Here is a 25,050-nt window from a genome sequence, read left to right on the forward strand (position 1 = left end):
ATGATGTATGTTTTATCATTTATATTTTATATATATGTTTATTAATATGATATGTATCACACATATCGCATATATTATTTATAAGCAAGATGGCTCTTAATAACTTTTCGTGTTGCAACAGGCGTTAACAATTTTCCGAACAAAATTTACGCGGGCGTCGCTTAAAGTTTCACTGTGCCCAACTTACGGAACTTTCCAAGCTAGTTGCTTCAATGTTGAATGTCCTTGTAACATACACATACAAGATTCTTTCTTATTTCAAGTCTTCAATTATCGAGCATAGCTTTAGCGGCGTTATCAGCGCCACAAGCTTTTCCTTTAATCCATCGGAATCTGCTGGACGATTCTTTACGATCGATTTTTTTTTTCGTTCGCTTAAAGGATAAGGGGTCAAGAATTAAATCCACTTTATCTACTTCGCGATCTCGACTTTATTCGTTCGATCGCCGAAGGCGAGAAGTCATCGTGAAATTTTTACGTCTTGCAGTAATCATTCAACATATCTGATTCGTCGAGTCACAATCGTACTCTGACACGAAAGCATTTAAATACATCCTATATATAAATATAATTATAATTTTATAATATATAATGTATTCCATTGGGTTTACCTTCTTTCAGCAGTTTGTCAATGCACAAAGATTTAGGATTTAGATAGAGTAGATGTCACTTTAAGACTAGTATCAGTAATGCTGAATCACTAATCGCGATCAGATATAACTGGATCGAGATCTAGGAATGGAATCGTTAATTATGAGAGAGCTCCATAATTAATTCTCTGATATATCTTGAAGATGAAAATATTCCGTACGTTCTACAAAATGTTTTTTATCATGCATGCGATTTAAATGATATTGAAGATATTTATTGAATCGCGCCAATGTATCAAGATTTAGATATTTTCAAATATATCATGTAAAATTTTCAAGAGAAAGTTTAGAAAGGTTATCTAGCCGCAATGAAATTTGTAAAATGGTATATCTTTATGCCGAAATGATAACTTTTTATCATTTAATCCTTTTATTGTAGACCACCAGTTCTTATCGTCTTACTTTTCCCGCGTATAGAATAATCATGCTTTTAAGATAGCGTTGCTTCTCTTGCATATCAGCCGGACCTAAATTGCGACAGGTCGTGTCTCTATCGCGAACTCGTTACTCGATTTGCGTTACCGCAACGCGATCTGGGCTATCGACCCTTCGCGATGCATCGCCAATAGTAATCCATCCCATCATCCTTATCGGACCCCCTCGTGTCCCCGTATCGGATGACAGCGGTTAAGGGCCGGGAATATTCGCGAATTATCGATCGCATGCCGAGGTCGCGCGCGCGCCACCGTCGTCATCGTCATCGTCATCGTCATCGTCATCGTCATCATCGGTCCCGTGTATTTCCGGTCCTATCTACCGGGAATCCATCTTCGCGATCTCGTGACGCGCGCCATCGAGTGCGTCCGAGAAGAGAGAGCGGGAGAGAGAAAGAGAGAGACCCGGACGCGACCGACCCCCTCCTGATATTCTCTATTCCGAGTCCAACGACATCGCCAGCCAGCACCTACATGCTTCTGGCGGGTCCTTGACTTCTCTAAGCTACGGTAAGTCGCCAGTCAAGACTTTTGCCACGCCGACACATCGAGGATGAAACAAGTAGTAGTAATAGTGTTGGGTCGCCAATCTCGGAACGACTCTGTCGGGGCAATATACTCGGATTGTTCGCGGTGTTTTTCTTATTTGCATCCTTACTCCTCCTCTATAGAGACCTTTAGAGTCCGGCCGATGCGACATAATTTGCATTTCTTATGCTTTTATATCGATATTTCAATATATTTAATAAAATATCTTTAACAAATATAATTTAACAAAATTACATTAATTTTATCACGTGAAAATAAGGGTTTCTTGTTTATCGTCTTCTTCGTATAATCTAGTGTGACTCCATTTATTAGACGCAGCGATACTAAACGTCGATTTTGTTAACAAGCTATACGATTAGCTACACATCATAATGACTCGCACATTTATGATTATTTAATGCTTACCACGAGCAAAATGCAGCACGATGATCTCATTTAGTCGTTAATGACCTGGGTAATGACGGTGGACGGTGGTAGATATGTAAATCTGGACACGCTCTGAACGTCTATAATTGATGCGTAAATCAGAATCGTTTATTAGAGCATTATCGAAATTATTACCCAATTAACATATATATACACACACACACACACACAAGTCTGGAAAAGGTATATTTATATTTAAGGGAATATTTAAAAGAGAGATGTTTTGTTTTTGTAATTAAATGAATATTTAATTTTCTAATATGTCGGAAGATAGAAAAAGTTGGGTAAAAATTGTTACGACAAATATTTATTCCAGCATTTTGGAGATAGAACTTTCCACCTGTAAAACGAAACAAAGTTAACACGCGCAATCGCACACCGATGACGATAAGGACAGCACGACAAACGGTTCAATCTCCGGCATCAATTTTCGAGAAACTCGGCGATCCTCAGAAGCGGATCGAGAAACGCGACCGAGCGGCGATACGATATCTGGGCGGCTCCCGAACCAGTCCCGGCGACCTTAATACGCGTAGACGATGTCCTCGCGGTATCCTTGAATTGTTCCGACACAGCCGCGCGAGAGAATACATATCTCTGTTACCCGGCGATCCACGAGAGACTCGTCTCTCACCATACTCGACGTCGAAAAGTTGGGCCGCGCGAAAGACTCGCGCAAAGTCGGTCACGCGTGCCATCCTTGGCCCGACTTAATCTCCGACTTTGACCCGCTCGTCGCATTCGCGACGCGAAATTACGTACACACCATTAATTGACTTAATCTCGAATAAGCGCGCGCCTTTCGCCGCTACCGGCGATACGAAAGGTAAATTAGTGGCTTGGTGTGCGTTCGCCATTTCTGCGTTTACCGCGGGGAAACCGGCTGCCTGCAACTCGGTGTACTTAGCGAGTCGAAGGTTGAATTGAATTAAATATAACGGCATGATTGCGCAAATGAATTTAGCGAAGAAACTTTCTGAGAGAGAAAGTAATCTCTAAGTTATATCAAAGTAAGAAAACTTTATCCCGAAAGAAATCCAACAAAAATCGATTTAATTAACAATACAAAAATCGAGAACATTAAATGATCGCTCAATAAATAGCTGGATGGGTCAGTATGAGGGATAAAAATAATTATTTTTTTTATATTACATGTTGAAGATATTATTTAATTATTTAATTGAACCAAATTATTATGATAAATTTTTGTTTACTTATCGAGATGACCGTTTGTTCACATAAAGTTGCAAGGATTATTACGCGTTCATGATAAATAATGTATCGTGCTTCTCCGAAATATCTGCTGCGAGGGCGATAATTCCTTTCATTCTGAGTAGCGATATACATATCTAACAAGATCCGCAATGATTGCCGTAGAATCTTATTAAATGGTTAATGAATTCGATGGCAGCGGTTCGGTACTTGCTTGCGTATCGGTGTGCGCAAGCAGTATCGATTGTCGCATGACGTCATTCGCAGAGACCGGCATTCGTCTTCAACTTTGGCCTTTCGGCGCCCCGATATTCAATTCACGGCTTGTCTACACATGTTGACCAAGTAATTGCGTTTTTTTTTTTTTTTTTTTTTTTTACGAAGCCAATTAAAACGAGTTACCATGAAGTGTCAATGAACAAACTAACTATGCGGTTTTGCGCCCAATTTTCTTTATTAATTTCGTTAAATTATTGTATGATCTATAGCAGTCTAATATTTCATGTTTCACAGCCAATGAATTCATTTTTTAAAGAATCTTAGAAGACTTTGGGAATTTACAGATATTTGTTATTATTATTATTATTATTATTATTATTATTATAATACCTTATTTAAATTAACGTTTATATTACTATATTCATATTAATACGAAATTATTTATAAGTAATTAAATTAACGTTTATTAAATTTTTAACTTTTCATTTAAATTAACGTTTGCATTATTATATTAATAGGTACTATACTTACACTAATTAAATTATATTGATACGAAATTATTTAAAAGTATTTATCGGTAAGTAATAAGAAAATATTGATGCCTTTCGTAGAATTCTTAAATGCTGTTACGTCTGTAGTTTTAAATCCGTCACCGGTTACAATCTGTTAATAACTTCGACATTAACAGCGCGAGTAAGTGTAATCACGTGACATCATCAGAGTCTTTATCTTTGACTGCAAGCAAGTCTCTGGTAAGGAGATTCGAGAAAGTCGTTTGTTGTTTTGCTCGGTTCGTACATTTGCGAAACTTTGGTTTTCTGTTTGTGTATCCCGCGGAAGCTGCGGTGTTCAATGATGTCTGACTAATACAATTGTGCAACAAAGTTGGAAAGTTGAATGTGAACGTTATCAACAATCGCGTTACATGTGCAAATTAACGCGTAAATATATACAAACGCATTATAATTAGAATTGGAAACTTTCAATATTTTCATATACCACAATTGTTGGAGTAAAAAGTTTATTTCTGAGATATTTTAAAAATTTTCGCGTCTCTTTAATCTAATTACTTTATATATCAATATTGTTACATCTTCAAGTATATCTTACTATCATTGAAATGAATTGAAATAAAAAATGTTTGCTGTTAAAAGTAATCACAATAACCGTAATAATCATGCTAGTAAACTATACAAAGCTTTATCTTTGATCTTTATCTTCAATTAATATCTTCTAAGGATTTACTTTAAAAAGTTGAATGTGGCACAAGCATAGAATAAGAAATTATTGGCCAACAAAAAATTGTCATTAATAATTGATTAAATCGATCAATCAATAAAAAAAAATTAAAAATAAAACTGAATTGATTATAGGTATTGGAAGCAATCTTTTATACGATAACAAAACATATCTTTATCTGTCACACAATTGTTTAACAAAATGTGATCGACGTATAATGATTTACAAATGTAACACTGCAAACAGAAAATTGTGGCAAAAAAAAAAAAAATCTCACGCACTGTAATTCATCGCGAGATCCCATCCGTTCGGCGCGGCTCCAATCAGATTATCGCGAATACGCTCGGATGCTGCGCCCATCTCCTCTCGGCGCGTGTGTGCGTACGAACGAGGCGCGTTTAACCTACATAAGGTCGTGATTGGGCGAAGTAAATGGCGAACGATCTTTCAGATAATCGATGATACGCAACACAAGGAATATCGCGGGGTATCATCGATTCCTCTCACGCGGAGAAAGCCGGTTTCGTTCGTTCACTGAAAAAAAAAAAGCGAAAAAAAAAATGAAAGAAGAGACGCGATTTACGCGCGCGATACGTGTTGGTGCACGTTCTGCTTCGAAAAGTTTAATTATTTTTTTTTTTTCCATTAAAATAGGTGATCCACAAAATCGCAGAACGAATGTTGAAGAGCGAAGCGAGAGATAAATCTGAACGAACGAGAGGATTAAAGGGACTTAACGTGACTTATTCGCGCTCCCACGATTATCAACTATTGAAGTATAATGTTTTGATATTATCCCATCAACGCTGTGATTACCGACACTCTTCTATAATACCTTTAACATATTTAAAACTAAAAATTGTATCGCACGCATAATATTAACCTACAGATTTAAAATCGCGGAAATTATATTTTCTTTACGTGTCAGAAATCGTACTGGTTGATAATAGAAATCATATGATTAATTGATAAAGTATTATGACGCATGGATTCTTTCAAATATAAAGAATCCAGAAACAATAGTTTATTTTAAATCAATTTATTTGATAAATATAAAAATTGTAAAAATATATACACAATAATTGCAATCAATAAATATAATATAGACCTTTTATTATAGATTAATAAAAAATACTTTTTATTAATACTTTTTATAACATGGATAGAACGTGATTGTACAATGGTTTAAAAGGCGATATTGAAAATTAGAAGTGGAGGACGATCAGTTAAGAAAGTGCACACCTTGCTCTTTTGTTCACAGGGTATTATCAGCCGGCTGGTCCACTGATACAGCATCCACCACCACCACCACCGACCTTACCACCCGTTAAGGGTCCACCTCCGGAACCGACGCCCACGCCTCCGCAAAATTCAGAGGGTTCGGATGATCTGGTCGCCACTTCCACGACTTCTGGAGGCACAAGCAGTACAGGTATGTTACTGATAATTAATACACGATATCGTATACGATAACAATCATTAAAATCATTGTTGAGAGAAGGAAAACTCTTTCTTTTTTTTATCATTTTTTAAATTTTTTATAGAAATATATATATATATATATATATATATATATATTTCAATTGTATATAATTTAATTAAAAAAATAAAAAATATATATTTAAGTTAAAGGATTTTAGTATTATTGAAATTTTTTAATTCACATACAAATATTTTTGTATTAACATAATTTTCCTCATTATCAAGCTTTTCTTTGAATTAGAAAATGCTTTTAGTTACTATTTTTAATTTTAATTAAGATTATTTTAGTTTTTAAATTTTTAACTTGGTACTGAGAAGTTGCATTCTTTGTCAAGATGAGAAATTTTAAATTTTGTATAGGATTTAGTTTTTGCAAAAATCTGTTTTTGATGTTGAAAAGAATACTAATCGCGTCTCATAGTAAATTTTTAAAAAATGCCACAAATTATTCGAGCCACATCACATGACTCGCGTATGTCTTATTGTTAAAGTAATCTCTACATCTCACATATCATATAGATTTCGCTAATTCGGTTTATCAGGCAAATTTTGCCGCTCAGGCAAATGTGTCTCGCTAGGGGAATATGTCAGATCTCGCATTTGCATTAACGATTTTATCGTGTAACGTTCAACATAGCGTGATTATCTATGTTAGAAATGCATTAACGGTTGCGCGCGCAGATGCATATTAAACTTGCAACGCATAAAAATAGTGCGTGATGGAAAACGTGCAGCTTAAAACCATTTCGTTTCTTTTTTTCCTGTGTTTTAATTTCTTTTTTTATTTGCGCTTCACGTTACGTCAACAATTTTTAGTTTTCCTTTTTACGTAAACTTTTTAAACGAGTCACATCGCTAAAAGTTATGAAAATTTTTCTGCTAGCGAATGAGATTACATTTGATTTTAATGAAAGATTTTTTTCTATATTTCGGCAAAGAATCGTAAATGTGCTGTAAAAGCTGCACCCTGCATCAAGATGCAAAAAACTATGTGCATTAGCCATTTTTAAGTCGGACAAAAACGGCGCGTCGGTTTAAGATTAAAACCAACCGGCAGCATATTTTTTTGCGTTTTTTTTTTGTGCGCGTAAATAGTATGTTGCGCTACGATATTATAGACATTAACGTATAATAAGCGACTCTAAAATTATGGAGCGCATTGACGTGAGCGCAGGACTAATAGCGCGAGCACTCACGAATTAATTGGATGGAGATATCAGTATCTTCAATAAAATATAGCGCTACCTTGAACTGCTATATCGAGATTGGAAATGTAGCACGTTCATAGACAAAGATTGTCTTCACGATAATGTTACTGATAGCCGACCAATGATAGATGTAGCTTCTCTAGAGAGAAAATTCTTTAAATTATTAAATATAATGCATTAAACCAATTTTAGTTACTTATTCTATTAAGTAAAAATCAACTCGGTTACTTGCTTGAGCTTATTATTTTTTAACATTACTTCTACTTCAAGATTTAAATTTTCTATGATATGCTTTAGACGACCTATAATTCAAGACAGAAATATATTTATAATATCTATAATACATGCAGAATATTTGAAGAAATAAGATACATATTTGAAATATATACATCAACACAATCACATATATTTGAGATATTTATATAATATATTATATAGCGACATATAAAATTATAGATGGAATTGTTTTAAATTTTATTGCAAATTATATAGATTGTCTAGAGCAGACTTTAAACATTAATAGTACGGAGAGGATATTCTCTCTAGCAAATAATAATACTTACGGTACACAGGGGTAGATTTCGACCCCTTTATTTTTCTTTTTAATGCTGTACATTTACAAAAATTAATTTAAACTTTGCTATCTAACAGAAATATACTCAAGTGACGCGCCTACAAGAGTCTGCAGGTCCCATAGTTAGTTTGCTGCTAGCTACCGAATAAAACGTATTTAATCGTGTGTTTTGGGGTCGGTACACAGGGGTAGATTTCGACTCCATTATTTTTCTTTTTAATGCTGTACATTTACAAAAATTAATTTAGACTTCGCTATCTAACGGAAATATACTCGAGTGACGCGTCTACAAGAGTCTGCAGTTATATATCCCATGTGTACTCACTGTTTCAAAATATAAGTAGTTTATGGATTTTTTAAATTTTTTCTAAATGTTTATAGATTTTTAAAAAATTAAAAAATTTGTTCAAAGTTTTTTTATAAAATTTATAAGTTTTTAAAGTTTTTCCTAAAAGTTTAAATAAGATATAGAATAATAAAACTCTTAATATGAAAAATGACATTTTTTTCGATGTTATTCCGAATGCTTACTTCTAGGCTTTCTCACATGAAAACTATAACTCCCACACCATACAATTTTTTATAAGCACACTCGTTAAAGTCTAAACTTTCGATTCATGTATAATTAATGTCAAAAAATTAATTCTAAGTAAAGTTACAGCAAAAAAACCGATCGGGGTAACAAACGACCCTCTGTGTATCGTGTGTTGTGGAATGTAAGGTGTGTACCGTAAGTGTTAATATTGTTCCTTAATAGGCTCACAGAATGATGCGTGTAATTATCGAACGAATAACCGAAGTTTACTCACCGACTATCGGATTGCACGGAACGTACGCAAGAATGAATGAACGATCGTTTGTTACAGGTGGCGGCTTTTATAGGACGTATTGCCCGCAGTACTACGGCACGCCGCCGCAATATCCGGATCTGTGTTATCCGCCGACGTATTCTCATCCTCACGCTCATCCACCGCATTACTACAAATACCCGCCCACCTACAGAAGGTAAGAGATTTATTCGCGTTCGACGCCTTGCATGATGACACGGATAAGAAGAGGCGAGAGATAGAGTGTTTCTTGTGAAACACGTGTATGCCGTTCCGTAACGTTGTCTAGAATTTGTTTGCTACTAAATGACACTTCAAGTTTAAAAATTTTAACTGTTATATAATTTATTACGTATAATTGTTATTTTAACGTTTATTATATGTTATGTCATGATGAAAAGTGGACAGCATCTATACGCTTTCTTTCCGCCGCGATAACTCACTTCTTGGAATCCATTGATTTGATAAATGTTTTATAGCGTGATCTATATATGTTGATTATCAAACATTAGTGTATAATAAATTAAGCACGTATATCTTGCCTTAAACATAGTTTTGTGGCGCGAAAATTGTTTTGCTTAGACGTATGATTAATCGCTTGTTTCCTATTAGATTTGACGAAACAGAAAGCTAGCTTATTCAAAAACAGAGATACATTGTATAAAATTCTAATTTTTTATAATATAATACATTTATTTTAAAATTATTATAAAATAAAATGAGCATACACACGTTAATATATGATAGCATATTAATTATCTTACTGGAAATGTAAAGGAATTGCAATTTGTAATTGGATTATCTTTTTCGATGTCGTCATATAATGTTCAGTAATCTCGATAACAAACGAGTCTGTGACAAAGCGTATCCTGTCACATTGCAATGCATTTAGGTCACAGATGGTGCTAACTTTCTGAAATCATCGTTATCTTGTTTTCGATGAAGAAGTGAAAGTTGCAACTAGAGCGTGGCAAACTTTAGTTTTTTGTCGCAATATTACGGAATTTTAGGTGATCGATACGTAATAATTTTTCAATTTATTCGATAATTATCATAAAAAAAACATTTTTTTTTACATTTTTACGATTAAATGACAAATTAAAGGTATGTTAAGTTTCATAAATTATCCGAAGAATGTAAGAGGATTATTCAGTTTTAATAGTCTATTTGTTAAAACATGTATATATTCTTTTTTCTCAATTTTTATAAATTTGATAATATTAACGCCCTTGTGTTACTGTTAAAAGGAAAATTTTTTTAAATTGATCAAAGAATCGGTCAGAGAAATTATATACGGGCGACCTGAATAATAATTCTTCCGACGATGGGAATTTAGATTCTTGCCATGGTTGCAAGCAATTTTTAGTGAGATGTTTCTGGTAAGATGTTCCTTTCGTTCACGTTACTTTTCTGGCGACTCTTTCCTCGTCGTCTCTTGTACGCACAATAAGAACGGTGGCCGATAAGAGCGGCCGGATGTCCGACGCGGGGACAGTCGTATATATTCGTCCTTCGATTGTCGGCGTACATTCCGTAAAGAGGGTATCTTTTCAGGCAATATTATGGCTATCAAGAGTCCGGCGGGGGTGGCGGACCGCCGCCGGGCAGCGGGGCCGCCGGGGGTGGCCCCGGAGTCGTTGATTATCAGCCTCCGCCACCGCCCGGTGAATATCCGCTGCCACCCTATTACGGGGCCTACCCTCCGCCCCCCCATCCGCCACCACCTCCGAATCCAGCATATCTGCATTCTCAGGGAAGACCTTTCGTAGACCGTAAGTATTATTTGGCGCGTATGATCTTGAACTGCGAAGAAAATTCAAACGTTCCACTTCACTTTTTTCTCTCTTTCGCTCTCTTTCGCTTTCTTTCATCGAGATTTTTCTGGAATTTATTTAATACGAAAGAAAACTGCTGACAAATCTCTGATATATAATAACGAACTGACTTTTTTTTCCTTTTTAAAAAGCAATCTAAAAGAAAACGAGCAAGTCTGATAATTCTGCAAAAATAATTATTTATTATCTCTATTTCTCTCTTGAAAATATATGTATTTTTTGCTCAGAAGAATATTTATTATTTATATCTCAGTTCATTGTAAATAACTTATCACTGTAAGATTAAAAGTCCTGATAATAAATTAATATTATGTGCGCTGCATGATATTTAATCACTAAATGATTAAATCGTTTATCTGATAAAGAATTTCTGAAATTCGTTCCAACATATTTTTCTAGAAAATTCAAAAGTTTCTTACTAGATGTTCACTCTAAATTAATTTTTAATTTTCTTACAATATGTATTTTTATTATCTAAATTTTTAACGACTTATTTAATGTTTAAATACGATAATAGATTGTAATTTTAAAAACTTTTTTTCCTCTACATTAATATTTTATCCCATTTTCAAAATATGTATTTATATATTTAGAGATTTCTAAAAGTTTATAAATTTCTAAACTTTTTCTACATGAATATAACTCTGAGTGCACCATGATCTTTTAGAATTACATTTAAAAAAATAGGAATTTAAAAAATCTTAAAAATTCTAGTTTCTTGCCTGCGTGTAGTTCTTTCTCAATAGATATCTAGAGACCTTGGAAAAGGATAAAGAACAGCTTTGAGTGTAACCGCTAAGCCTATCACAAAATGCCAAGCAATAGGCAATAAGAACAGAGAATAACACAGGTAAGAAAAAAATAAACGAACTTTTTCTCTGTTTCTTGCCTGTGTTATTCCCTGTTCTTATTCCCTATTGTGTGGCATTGTGTGATAGGTTTTAGGTTCGGGAAAGAGCGGAAACAATACAATAGACACGACCATTTTAGTTCTTCTCTTTAATTTTTAGTCCAGTATACGAAACTATGTCTAACAGTGCAAACGTGCTTGTGCGTGGTCAAGAGTTGCTGCGTTATCTCTTGTTTTTCCCTACTATGAAACCAGCGAGAAAAAAAAAAATTCGAAAAGTCGCAGCTTTGCTTGATTGTCGTGCCATTTGTTCTATCGAAGAACAAACGATTAATAATACATGTGTTCGCTGTAAGTTGGAATTATCTGAGTATTTCTCTTTTAGGACATTTTATTTTTTTCTTTTACCTTGGCGACACCCGCAGTATGCTGAATTATGTGCTTGTTAATTTTCTACTTCTTTATATTATTCCGCACAAATGTTATCCCGATAATTTATAACTATTAATTAAGCAGCAACTCTCGTATTCATTGATAATTTATTAAAAAAATTATTTTTTGAAAATATTGTAAAATGTGTTTGTGAAATTTACACTGAAACGATTCGATATTTCGGCACAGTCTTTGTTAATATAATATAATTTTAAATAATTATAACTCTACGAAAAATTTTCGTATTTGAAAAAAAAATTTTTTATTTGGTAGCTCAATTTCGTGAAGACAAAACACATCCTTACTTTGAGAACATAGCGGTAAGGGGGAAGGAAAAATTCAAAATCTGACAAATGCTTTTTAAACTAGAGGTTTTAAGCTACAAAATAAAAAAAAATTTTTTTCAAATACAACAATTTTTCTTGGAGTTATGACTATTTAAAGTTATGTAAAATTTTAGTGTAAATTTTTGTTGCGATAATTTTGTTGTCCAGTGTATTATAAAAATTATTATTATTAAAAGTAAGCAATATAATATTAAATATAATATTATTCAGAATATAAATATATAAGCCAAAAAGGATCTTTCTTTGAAGGGGGAGGCGACGTTAATTTAGTTGAATTGTAAGAATTTAAATAAATTTCACGTTTGTTTTTTATTCGATTAAATTGTCATGCATTTCCTCGAGTTGATGGAAACGATACCATGTGAATTCACTCGACTCTTTCATCTCGCAGCCTTTCAAGGTTGTCCATGCCCGATGCAATCGTGTCCAAAAAACGTGGATACTGGGGCCCTTATTGGTAATGGTAAGGGAGCGCCAGTGGTATCGGGGCCCGGTCTGTCATTGCCACCCAGTGCTTTGGTAGGTCCGCCCTCGCCGGCGAGGGGGCTAGCCGGGCTAGCTCCCCCTCACGGTGCCAATGCCTGGGATACGGATCGGGTCCAAATCAACACTCATCGCAACCTAAATCAGAACCAACCCCCTTCGGTCCCGCCGCCGTCGCACAATCTAGTCGGTGGACATAGTCGCCTTCAGAAGCAAGACTGTAGGAGTAAGGTATGTCGTAGTGTCTTTGAATTTTACATTCATAAGATCGCGATCAATCATCTTGATTTTTGCTCGATTCCGAGACAAGATATATAAATGAAAAAATAAAATTTTAATCGTTTAAATATATAGAAGTGTTGAAAATTATATCTGGTGACAAATATTTTATATTCCTTGTGCCGAGAAAAATTTTTTCAATTTAAAATTTTGATATTAAATGTCCTGATAATAATGGCTGCAAATTGAAAGCTTAAAAATTTAATTTTATTTGAAATCAAGCAAAAATTTTTATTGTTTTCTGAGTTTTTGAAATTTTACAGTTCTATAATCTGTTCTATTTAATTGATACAATTTTAGCAAAAGAAAAATCATCTTGGAAAGGATTGAAAATAATGTGCCAGTTTTTAAATTGAAAAAATTGATTTATACTGAAAAAAATTGTCACATTTTTTTCATGTTACGATTTTGTCATCTTATAATGGCTAAATATTCAATTAAGAATTATAATCCAATAAAAGTGATTCGAGCGAGCTTTTCTCAACAATTCATGAATTTATTACATACGAATAATGACAGAATTACATGGAAATCGGCAAATTTGCTTTTTGCCACTTTCGCAGGATGAGAAAAATTGTACAGAAGACACGCTGAGGAAATGTGGTTGTCAAAACGCGTGCACGTCTACTTGCGAAGTCAAGATGGAAACACTGTCGCCCACCGAGAAGCTGTCGGTGGCGGCAAGTTGTCCCAGCAGCAAGTATCACAATTTTAAACTGGAAAACAACAATGTGAAATGCGAATCCTGCAGCATGGAGATCGCTGATGGGCTGCCATGTGTCGCCAATTGCAACGTCGTCAAATGCGAATCGGATTATAAATGTGACATCATGAAGTGCGAACAGTGCATGAAGGAAGGCCAGATAGCTATACTAGAGATGGACAAGGATTCCGGCATCGTGCTAGATGATAAGCTCGACGGCGATCCCGATGTGAAGGAGGAGCTGGACGTGGTGGTGATTGACGGTGACGAGAATTGGAAGAAGCCTGATTACGAGCCAACCGTGCAAGAGACTGTCGATGATAAGGAGGATGAAGAGGAAGAGGAGGAGGAGGAAATTACGCAAGGACCGGTGGTCGCAGCCGAGATCGAAGCCGAAGTTGAGGAGCAGCTTAAGTGCCAAAAGGTGACGAAGAGGAAGCTCTCGCTGGACAGTTTATCGGATAGCAGGAAAAAGAGGAAACTAAGCAAGAGGGCCCTGTCGGTCGGCTCGTCTCAGGATTCGAGCAACGAGCGATTACCTACCAATGTCATCGCGCCGATCGAATCGTTGTCGAATAAAACTGACAGCGTCAAACCTGAGACGAATGTTGCGAAGAAGAAGCAAGCGAAAAAAGACGCAGGGTCTCGTGGTCAAAAGCGCAAGGCAGAGACGCCAAGCGCGAACGAGAGTGCGACCAAGAAGGCGAAGAACGGCAAGCAAAGCGTGGGTAATAGCGTCATGAATTGTTTGAAGCGAACTGCCAGTGATATTTCGATAATGGAGACTATCGACGATGTGATACAACAGAGTTTGCAGATGACGCAGAGAAAGGATCGGAAAAATAAGAACTGCGAACGCGTGGAAAAGAAGAAGAAGAAGAATGTCAAAGAGGAATCATTATTAACGGTGAAGAGAATCGCGAAGAAGATCGATCAAGTGAAGGATCAGATTATCGAGAAAGTGTCAAAGGCGGTCTCGAAGAGCAGTGTTCAATCCAAAAATAAAACGGACGCGAAATTGAAATCCAAGCTTTCGCAGGACGCTAAGATCAAGGGCAAGAGCAAGATTGCTAAAAACTTCACAGAGACGAAAGTCCAAGACACGAAATCTAGGACGACGCAAGATTCGAAAGCGAGAGACGGTTCGAAGAAGCGCGATATCGCGTCCAAGACCAAAGCGAGCGATGTTAACGAAGATCCGAAGAAGACCGCGATAATTAAGAAGAAACGAAAGAACGCGAAAAAGACGGTGAACGCTAAAAAATCGGGCTGCAAGCTGGAAAATTCCTCGATCGGAAACGAGAGCCTGACGTTAACGAGAAAAACGTTCCTGAAACCGAAATGGAACAACGGGTGGAGCTGGGAGGGGCAGCCCTTTGAAGCCAAAGTTTATTTAACGGTAAGAATAATTACATTTTTCGGTCTGGACATTTTATTCGGACCTTGATATCGTTTGAAGAAATAGATCCTCACTGTATTTATAGCAACAATAAAATTAAGAAAATTGATAAAGAGAGAAAATTTTATCAATAACTACGTACGATTTCGATTGATGGCACATTTATCGATACAGTTGAGAAAATATTATTAATAGAGTCTGTATAAAAACTGAATGTATAGTTATCTTTATGCGTGAAAAAAAAAAAGTTATCGCGAGAAATTATATAACTGTCGTGTGTATTATATATTCAAATTCATACAGTTGATATATATATATTTTTTTTTCTTGTCGTGGATTTAAAAGTTTATAAATTTTACAAAATAATCTTTAATTGAGAAAAATATGCATAAACTGGTTTAAAAATAATTGCACACATCTGAACGCGCTGTAAATGATTACATGTTTTACTTGGAATTTTTTCCGCCGATTAATTGCCGTGTGACAGTGTTAGCCGCCACTACGGTTGGCCCGATTTTAGATTAGTTGTCGATTCGTTAATAGGGTGCATCTGATTGATTGTGAAATGTATCATTTGTAGAACGAGGAAACAGCCATACGGCGATGTTACGCGAGTATGAGTCATGAGAGCGGCGACGTACTCCGACCTCGGGACTGCGTTTTGCTGAAGAGCGGTACGCGGAAAGGCGATTTACCGTATGTAGCGAAGATCGCCGCGCTTTGGGAAAATCCGGACGACGGTAGATATCTTCGATCGCGAAAACACTTCCCTCTTTGGTCTCGATTCCGGAGTAATATCACGTTTATTCTGCTTTCCTTAGGTGAGATGATGTTCTCGTTATTGTGGTACTACAGACCTGAGCACACAGAACAGGGTCGAACGCCGCACGACAGCGAGGACGAGGTATTTGCTTCGCGTCATCGGGATGCAAACAGCGTCGCTTGCATAGAAGACAAATGTTACATCTTAACGTTCAACGAGTATTGTCGGTGAGTATCTCTATCACGATGATAGAGTTGGTTATACAAATACGTTTGACTAATAAATTAGATTCACAAAAGCTTTTGATACTTTTTTCGCAGTCACAAATTGGATAATTAAGCAAATTTTTCTTACACCTTGATTGTGAAATAATTAATTAATGTAAAAACTTTTTTGTATATTCTGTTCAAATCTCTAGCTTGTAACGAACTAATATTAAAGTTTGTTGTTATATTGTGTATAAACTTTTATTGTTCGCTAAGTTCACAAAGCGTTAAAATTGAAAGACGTAACTTTTTATCCCTCTAAGCAACAACAGCATCGGCTTATCTACATCATTTCACATGATGATGCTTTTATGTGATAGGTATCGTAAAAACTTACGGAGGATCGAAGAGGGCTTAGAGAATCCTGGCTTGATAGTTCCGCCAGGGGACCAAGTGTATCCACGAGAGAATCGGCAGCCGCCTATACCAGTACCATCGGACATGGTGCTTTTCTGCCGACGTGTTTACGACTATCGCGGGAAGAAGCTCGTGAAGAATCCCGGATGACTCGAATTCTTATAAGATGCAAACCGAGAAAGCTTAAGTCACACAATTGAAACTGACCGCAGGTCTCCTTTCAAGCATAATTGTGTCGCACTTGATCGATTTGTCTTGATTTCGGATAGGGTAATATATACGATAACGATATCCGATTGTCTTTGAATTACTTAGATACCACTTCTACTCTTTGCACTTTTTGCACCACTTGCGTTCAATTTGCTAGAAGAATAGCCTTTTATGTGGAGAAATTGTTTTCGGTTCTATCCAAAAATAATTGCGAGAAAGTGAAAAAAGTAGATTCATACGAGTGTTTCAACTACAATCGGATTTTCTTTCATTCTTAAACGTAGAAAAATTCTTAATAACGTTACCAAGGAAAACGTATGACAAAATGAAATGACACCTCGTATATATTATATATCATAGTTACTTTTATCGCCGCTTGTATTAATCCGTCTTTCTATCTTGTTCATCTGCGATACCACAGAAATCATGATGAATCGTTCATTAGTTCTGGTGATAGACGTTGCATTGAATTCCTGTCGGTGGATCGAGTGCGAGAAGCGCCGAGCGCACTCTCGTTTGAGCCGAAACATGTATAGATCAATTGCAAGTTCCGGACAATATTTTCTCCAAGAGTGGCATTATATATCCGCATGTTCCTCTCGCAGACGACTGCGAACCTTCGATCGCGATCGCGCTTACGCTATCCGCTCACCGCCGACATGAATACTGAGTTAACGTAATTTCGATAATGTGTATAAGCTGTTTCTAGGCGAAAGTTAGTGGGATTTGACAATTTTATAGAGAGAATCATATTTTTTGTGAGATAGCATTTTACACAACACTTAAATGGATATTTTTCACATAGGAGGTACAAATGCTGTGCGTTACGCCGTCACGCCAGCGTACGTCACGGCGCCTTAACTTGAAGGGAACCTACGAACAGTTTCAAAGATAAGGAATCAAAAGCAGGGACGAAAATATCGCGAAATTATTTAGCACGAACAGCGAGATACATATGTATGTATAAATGCTCTAACGAACTCTCGATTGAGTGTTTATGAGCGTCTTAGTACGATGGGAATGAACATCAAGCGACATTACACTTCCATTTTCCCATAGTGTGTTTGCATCTGTCTCGGGGATGCGATTTCTCCCCGATATCCGATTCGCGCACATATGCCATCTTCGTGAACGTAATCATTGTAATAGAAAGATGCATTTTTATAACAGTGCAGAAGACAAAATATTTTTTCAAGATTAGAAATGGCTCGATCCGATTCGAAGAATTAGATTATATTTGCAGATGACGGATCGCCATTTATATTCTTCTATATATCTTTTAATATCTTTTAATGTCTTGTTTTAAAACTTTATCTTCAAATATATTGAGAAATCTATTATTAACGTAGGAACAAGTGTTACGCTTGATCTTATATTCCAATCTTGAAAAAAAAAATATCGATATAAAAAAATATTTTTGATGTATTTAGTAACATGAACAAGCGAACATTTTTCAAGAAAAAAATCGCGGTTTGAGCCATTTCTAAGTAGTACATTGCGTCTGTTCTTATCAAGGAGATCCTTGTTTGCTCTTTTTTTTTAATACGATGACTCCTTCCAAGAATTCTGAAGGCACAGACATTTAATCGCCAGGGACGTTTATGTTTTAGACTTGTCACGCACCGCGAGTCGCTTTTATGTGCAGTTTTGATCTATTTTTTTACGATTACTATTTTGTTTCACAATGATTTTTATGATTCCATAAGGAGAGAGAATTAGTAGTTGTATATTATCGCCTGTAACTTAGGTATATGTAATCTTGGTTTATAAAGAATCCACATATTAGTGATTAGTTAGTACTCGCGGTAGAAAGAAAGAGAGGAAAGAAAGAGAGAGAGAGAGAAAGAGGGAAAGAATGCCAAAAATACAATATATTCATAAATCACGAGAAACTTTTTGTATGCAGCATTAATATTATCGCGACGTACTAAAATTTACAAGGTCATCGGTAAATAATTATTTTTAATGGGAATTCTTCGAATCATGTTGATTTTATTTGTTGAATGTAGGAAGCGATTTGTTGGAAATCATATTATTTAAAATTAATATATTGATGATATGGTTATTATTTAATATCTAATATATTGGACATAGATATTAAGTTATTTTGCGAGAGAGAGAATAATGAGGAATATACAAGTAGAAGAGAGAGCGCGCGCGTTTATGTATGTGTATGTGTGCGTGCAAAGAAAAAAAGAAGAAAATGGATAAGAACGCCAGCGCACTATTAAACAAAGCGAGTAAATTGAAAATATGATGGAAAGATAGAAAGAGAGGAAGATGGAGATGAGGTCATGTTTCGCGATACCAAAATGTTCTTTAACTTGCAAAATTGTTTTGTTGCGATTCGATGTGTGTCTCATAATGTATCCGGATAACACGCACACACTCGATGAGATGTGCTCGACGTATTTGATATATAAGATATCGTTATTTATAATCTTACGTAAACATCGTAAATATTAAGTGTAAGTTTCGATAGACACCATTTCAATCGAGTACCGCGAAATAAAAAACACGCCGGATCTTCGCGCAACACATTTCTGCTTTCCTCCGTATTCATAAAAATCGCGAGATATAGGTGTTCTCTTCTCACACATTTAAACATGAAAGAAATTCCAAAGAAACAATACCGATTCCGCCAGGGGAATATACGAATCGCGACGCTTGTCGGTAATTCACCGGAATTTTGTGTAATCTTTTTATAGATAGTTTTATATTCTTTTTTAACACGCAAAAGAAAAACGCGAGATAAAAGAGAAGGAGAGAGAGAGAGAGAGAGAGAGAGAGAGAGAGAGAGAGAGAGAGAGAAAAAGAGAGTGCGAGAGCGAGAGAGTGATGCGAAAGCGCAAGAGAGTTTTTCTACGGGGAAAAGGATGGTATAAATAATGGAAGTGGAAGAAGAGGAGTGATTTAGACGGAACCGTAAAATATTCGTCGGAGAAATATCGAGAAAAAAAGAGAATGAGAGAAAGGGTGAGTCGAATACACGTGTGCGACTGTGTCGTGTCGCCAGAACGAAGCCGAAGATCGTCGAAACGAGACAGGTGAACCGCGCGCGCCTGTGTAAATCTCGTACGTGTAATAATACTTGAAAAAAAAATAAATAAAAGAAAGATGATAAGAAAGGAAAGAAGCGCGCGGTTCTGTCGAGCCGGTGCGGATGTAATTTTCAGGAACTTACCTAACGACGGTTAACATGGGAACATTGCACACAATGCATATCCTCTGTTCATTTTACGTAGCCGACGAAACTTTTTCCATCGAGAAGCGAGAGAGCGGGTGGATCATCCTTAGTCGTTGGTAAAAGTTCGGTGCGGAAGTGCGCAAGGTTCGCGGCCTCCACCCACCTCCGCCCGCCCCGCTCCCTCCTTGCATCCGCTTTAATCAAAATGCAACAAGTGTCGATCGTGCGCGCTCATCGAGATCGGGCGCGAAAGTCGCGCTCGAGATATACCATATCGATTAACGTGCGAGCGTGATTACGAATGATTTGACTCATATTGAGTATTCGCTCGATTATATTCGTCGTGTTAATCCTTAATTAATAAGGTATAAAGGGATCACCATGTATCTATTATTATGAAATAAATAATGGGCGATTATAAAAATGCATTATAACGAGAAGGAAATATTAAGTTATGTACTTTTTATTACTTATTATTGCACCTATATGTTATTGAGATATTAATCTTTTTTTCAAATTTATGTGTTATATTTAACGATAGAATTCTTTTTGTTATAAAAAGAATTGGTAGAAAAGTCGGAAAATAAGTTTTTCGAGAGATTAATTTTACTTGGTTAAATTAAAGTCAACCTAGATAATGCAAGCATGTTTGAAAAACGTCGTAAAGCATTGTTACATGTTTTATAAATTTTCGTATCGTCTGAAAGAAACAAAAGGATTATAATTGGATAATTCGCAATGTATTACAAGTATTGATGTATATTTGTTATACCGTCAATTACAGACACCATACAACGAGCAAAGATACTGAAACAGCAAAAGATAAAATCCCAAATAATGTAAAAAATTGAATAATTATGATACCATTTAATTCGTGTATCAAATCAAGAATGGAAACGATACTTGCGACAATTCCGATTGAACAATTGTTGAAAAAAAAATTGTTAATATATTCTGTATCGTGCGAACCGCGATCATCGCCCGATCTCGAGAATGCGACTGCTGTTTACGAACGATCAACCCGATGAACTTTCATTGCGCGGCGTTACGCGGTTTGCCGTGCGGATGCTCGATTTCTTCTGGTTTATTTGTCGGAACAGAAGAGCCGAGAGAGAAAGCGAGAGAGAGAGAGAGAGAGAGAGAGAGAGAGAGTGAGAGAGAGAGAGAGAAAGATGCGCGATTGTACTCGTAGGCGATGCCTCGTTCTCGTTTGCTGCGAGACTTGTACATGCCTCCTTCTGCATTACATAATTCTTTCATTTATATAAATATATTTTATATCGCGAAAAAAAGAGAATGTATATATTATAGTCGAGGTCATGAATTATTGATTACTTTGGTTTGAATAAGCACGAAATTTAGAATTATTGGTATGGATTGGTATTGATATTTCAAGGTATAAGTTCAGCAATTTGTTGCTAAGTGAATGTTTTACAGAGGAAATAATGTTATATATATAGCGTTGCGATTTTTATTTATATTATATTATGACATATTTCTTTATTTATCTATATTGCTTTCCAAATATCAATGTTATTAATGTATATTTATCATTAATAATTTTTTTTAACATTATTATTTCGAAAAATGCTTTGAAATACCAAATAAAGTTGCAATGTACTTGTAAATGCAAATACATTGCATAATTTTATTGCTTGGCTTGGAATAACTTGATATTAAGCTTATTTAGACGGGCTGAAAATATTGCTCACAAACGTATATCTATATACAAAATATATATTTTAGTTTATTATAAAGTATTTTCCAAAGAATAAATGAATTAAATTAATAACGCTTTGTATGAGATCTATTAGATTGCATATTTAAATAAGTACATGTTTAAATAAACATAATTCTCTCACAATCGTTGATTAAATGGCAAAAATAAAACAAAAAAAAATTGCTTTAATATCTTTTCAAGAAATTCTCACATTTGGAAAAATGTCACTTATCATTTGTATAAATGATAAGTTCCTTACATAGTTATGCGCGATCGATTTTTCAACGTAGCACATATTGTACTACTTATATTCGTTGCTAGAATAATTATACTTATCTCTCCCTATATCAATTATCGTATTAAATATATGGGAAAAGTTTGCAAGGCTCGCAGACGGCTTGCGTTTCCAGGAGAAGCGAGGCACGTCTAGGAATTGCATGCTTGTAAATCATTGCAGAGCGTCTTGAGTCGAGAACTGTTGAGACAGAAATAAACAAGAAATCTAATTTATACCAAGTGTCTTACTAAAGTATCTATTCCAATTATACCAATAAATGGATGGATACGGTTTCGCAGTATCGAGACAGATGTGTCAAGTATGTAGTGTTAATTGTATGAACTCTGGAAATCGCGAAACGTTCGAAAACATCAATTTTCGAAAATCTATATCTATTTATATTGTCATTATTATTAAGAAAAAGGAAGATTGTGTCTCCCTATATGATAAAGAATTTACTCTCTATTCATATACACGCCTCTTATATCGCGAAAAAGCCAAAGTACTATAAATTAATTTATTTCCGTCAATTATTTGCGATAATGTTATCTTTTGGTTTAAGAAATCGTGGATTACAACAAGGATAAGATATTCTATTTTGTTTGATTCTTATTTAATGTGTATGTAATTTTATTTTAGAACCGCTATCTATACATTTATGTTAAGCATTTCAGAATTTCTATAAGATTTGCGAAAACGAATCTTATATGCCGGATGAACGATGTAAATCTTTTTTTTTCTTTACGAATCTGTTTCTGCATTCAGAGCTTTTGCGAGTTAGACGAAAGACGTTTATTAAACATGTTTTTCATACGAAGAATCCTGTTCCTTTTTTTTATCTTTACGCGCTAAAAAAAAACTCTACGGCGTCAAATATTTTCTCAAAATTAGTACCGATTAGAAATCGCTCGTTTGGACAAATGCGAACGGCAAACTGAACGGCAACGCCACACACGAGCATACAAATACAATAAAAAGAAAGAAAGAGGTATTATTTCTACACGAAAGCCGAGAGATAAAGGTATATAAATAATATATATATGACAAAGTATATATATATAAATATATATATATATATTTAGGTAATTAGAATAAAAAATATATATGTATATGATTGAGAGAAAATGAATAATTATAAATACGGCATACACACACATACCTACACACACACACACATACATATACATACATATATGAACTCTTACATGACAAGTATACACGCATGTAACACTGACACGCATACAGTTTACACGTACGGTACAGAGCAATACGTGATACTTCTGTGGAGGACAGGGAACAAGAAGATAATACAAGTGCCAGAGAGCATTCCTAGGAAACTCTTTTTGCGATCGTTTTACCGTCTGTGGTTTTTTCTTTCTTTTTATCGAAACGGGTGTGCATCTACATATTAGCGAATAAATTGCCTCGCGATCCGTAGGATCGTTCCTAAGCCGCGCTGTCTGTATCTATAATTATTGCGAAGCGACACGACACGACTCGTAGACATAATTAGCACGTTTCTTCGAGTGGAGATCGCGATGATGTCAAGCGTATTGGCGACAAGAAACACATTTTTAAAAAATTAATCACTTTCGTTCTCTATGAAGAAATTTAAAAAATATACTCATAAATCGTAAATAATAATAAAACTGCTTTGATATTTTTATTCGGAAAATAGCAATCAATTCCATATTGAGGAAACAATTTGTAGATTGAAAAAAATGTGGAAACTCTATGTTTAATTAAAAATGACAAATAATTCTGGATAATTTCAATAAAATTTTTATTCCTAATAATAATTTGCGAATCGAAAAGAAAGTTTTCATAGAGAGCAAACATTAACATGCGTCAATCGTATTTGTCGCTTTCATTGTCCTGAACCAATTACAGTTGCAGCTCTGAAAAAAATTAAAATAAATATAAAACTGCAATATTAATCTTTTTAACATATGTTTAGTAATGACTACGAATAAATTGGCAAAAAAGTCGATGACTATTTTAATGTAATTTCCTTTGAATATAATAATACTCTACTCTCTCAAGGTAATATCCAAAAGTTGGTTGTAAAATACTGTAAATTGAGACGTGTTTCATTCTTCAAATGTCATATATAATTTAGTTTCAAAATTGAATGACAAGTAAGCATCGCGTTTGTAACCAAATAGCTTGACAGTCTTCGCGCATTTTCGCTTTCGCGGACGCGAACTAATTTATAACGCAACTCACCCATCACGTACGAAAAAAAAATAAAATAAAATAAGTGGCAATGCCACTTCTCTGTGGAAGTTTCGGTGAGTTCCACTGTTGTTTAGTCGTTTTGCGCGACCACGCGTTTCTCTCACACGTAAACAGCGAAACACGTTTCACCGGCAGTCGAGTGCTTCCTCGAGGTGTCACGCGTTACTTTCAACGGTATATTTCGTACAAATACTATACTACTTTTAGACGTAATTTGTAAGCTTCGTAGAGTGAAAAAAAAAAGAAAACTGGGAATTAAGTGACACGAACGGATCGCGGCGTGGACGAGCACGCATGTGAAGCGATAATTCGCTCCTCTCGTTTTCTTTCACGAGACGAAAGAAAGAAAAAAAAAACTACGTTATCATTATTATCGCGCACGCATTGTCTCCGCGTATTCGACCGGATTTTCCTTTTTCTTTATCGCGCGTTCGCTCGTCCCCGCTGCGTATCCGTGTTTTAGAACCGCAATGTGTTTTTCACAGACAACCGACGTAAATATCTCGCGACCAAGCGCAGAAACCGTGAACGACGTGGTGGGCGCACGTCGTTGTCTTGTAACATTGTAAATTACTATAAAATGGCGAACGTTTAATAAATTATTTGATCAAACCTGTCGGATGTTTCCTTATCGTCTCTCTCCAAATTTTTTTTTATTCCTTATTAAAAAGAAACGTAATGCTCGATATTTGATGGTTTTTTTTCTGTCTTAAAAATATCTCGAATAGATTTTTTACAGAGATTTTTTTTAACGGAAATGTCGAAACATTAACATCTTTTGCAGATAAATTGCAACAAAATTATTTATACAACTGAGCGTCAAGTGTAAAATGTTCCAGATAATTTTGAAAATTATCTTTTTCTCTACAATTCTTATATTATTT

The 25,050-nt window shown here is 35.4% G+C and overlaps 1 protein-coding gene across 2 annotated transcripts in view; it reads left to right on the forward strand.

Moving 5' to 3' along the window:
• The window catches only part of LOC140668615 (uncharacterized), a 117,392-nt gene extending 92,614 nt beyond the window's left edge, over positions 1-24,778 (forward strand). For both annotated transcript variants that reach the window (XM_072897788.1, XM_072897789.1), the window contains exons 5-12: positions 5,991-6,161; positions 8,860-8,998; positions 10,375-10,592; positions 12,676-12,998; positions 13,610-15,148; positions 15,729-15,888; positions 15,970-16,138; positions 16,498-24,778. In XM_072897788.1, the coding sequence (XP_072753889.1) occupies positions 5,991-6,161; positions 8,860-8,998; positions 10,375-10,592; positions 12,676-12,998; positions 13,610-15,148; positions 15,729-15,888; positions 15,970-16,138; positions 16,498-16,684 (2,906 nt within the window). In that variant the 3' untranslated portion in view covers positions 16,685-24,778. The remainder of the gene's footprint in view (positions 1-5,990; positions 6,162-8,859; positions 8,999-10,374; positions 10,593-12,675; positions 12,999-13,609; positions 15,149-15,728; positions 15,889-15,969; positions 16,139-16,497) is intronic.
• Positions 24,779-25,050: the final 272 nt, after the last annotated feature.

This window comes from Anoplolepis gracilipes, chromosome 8, assembly GCF_047496725.1.
Source record: "Anoplolepis gracilipes chromosome 8, ASM4749672v1, whole genome shotgun sequence".
NCBI lineage: Eukaryota > Metazoa > Arthropoda > Insecta > Hymenoptera > Formicidae > Anoplolepis > Anoplolepis gracilipes.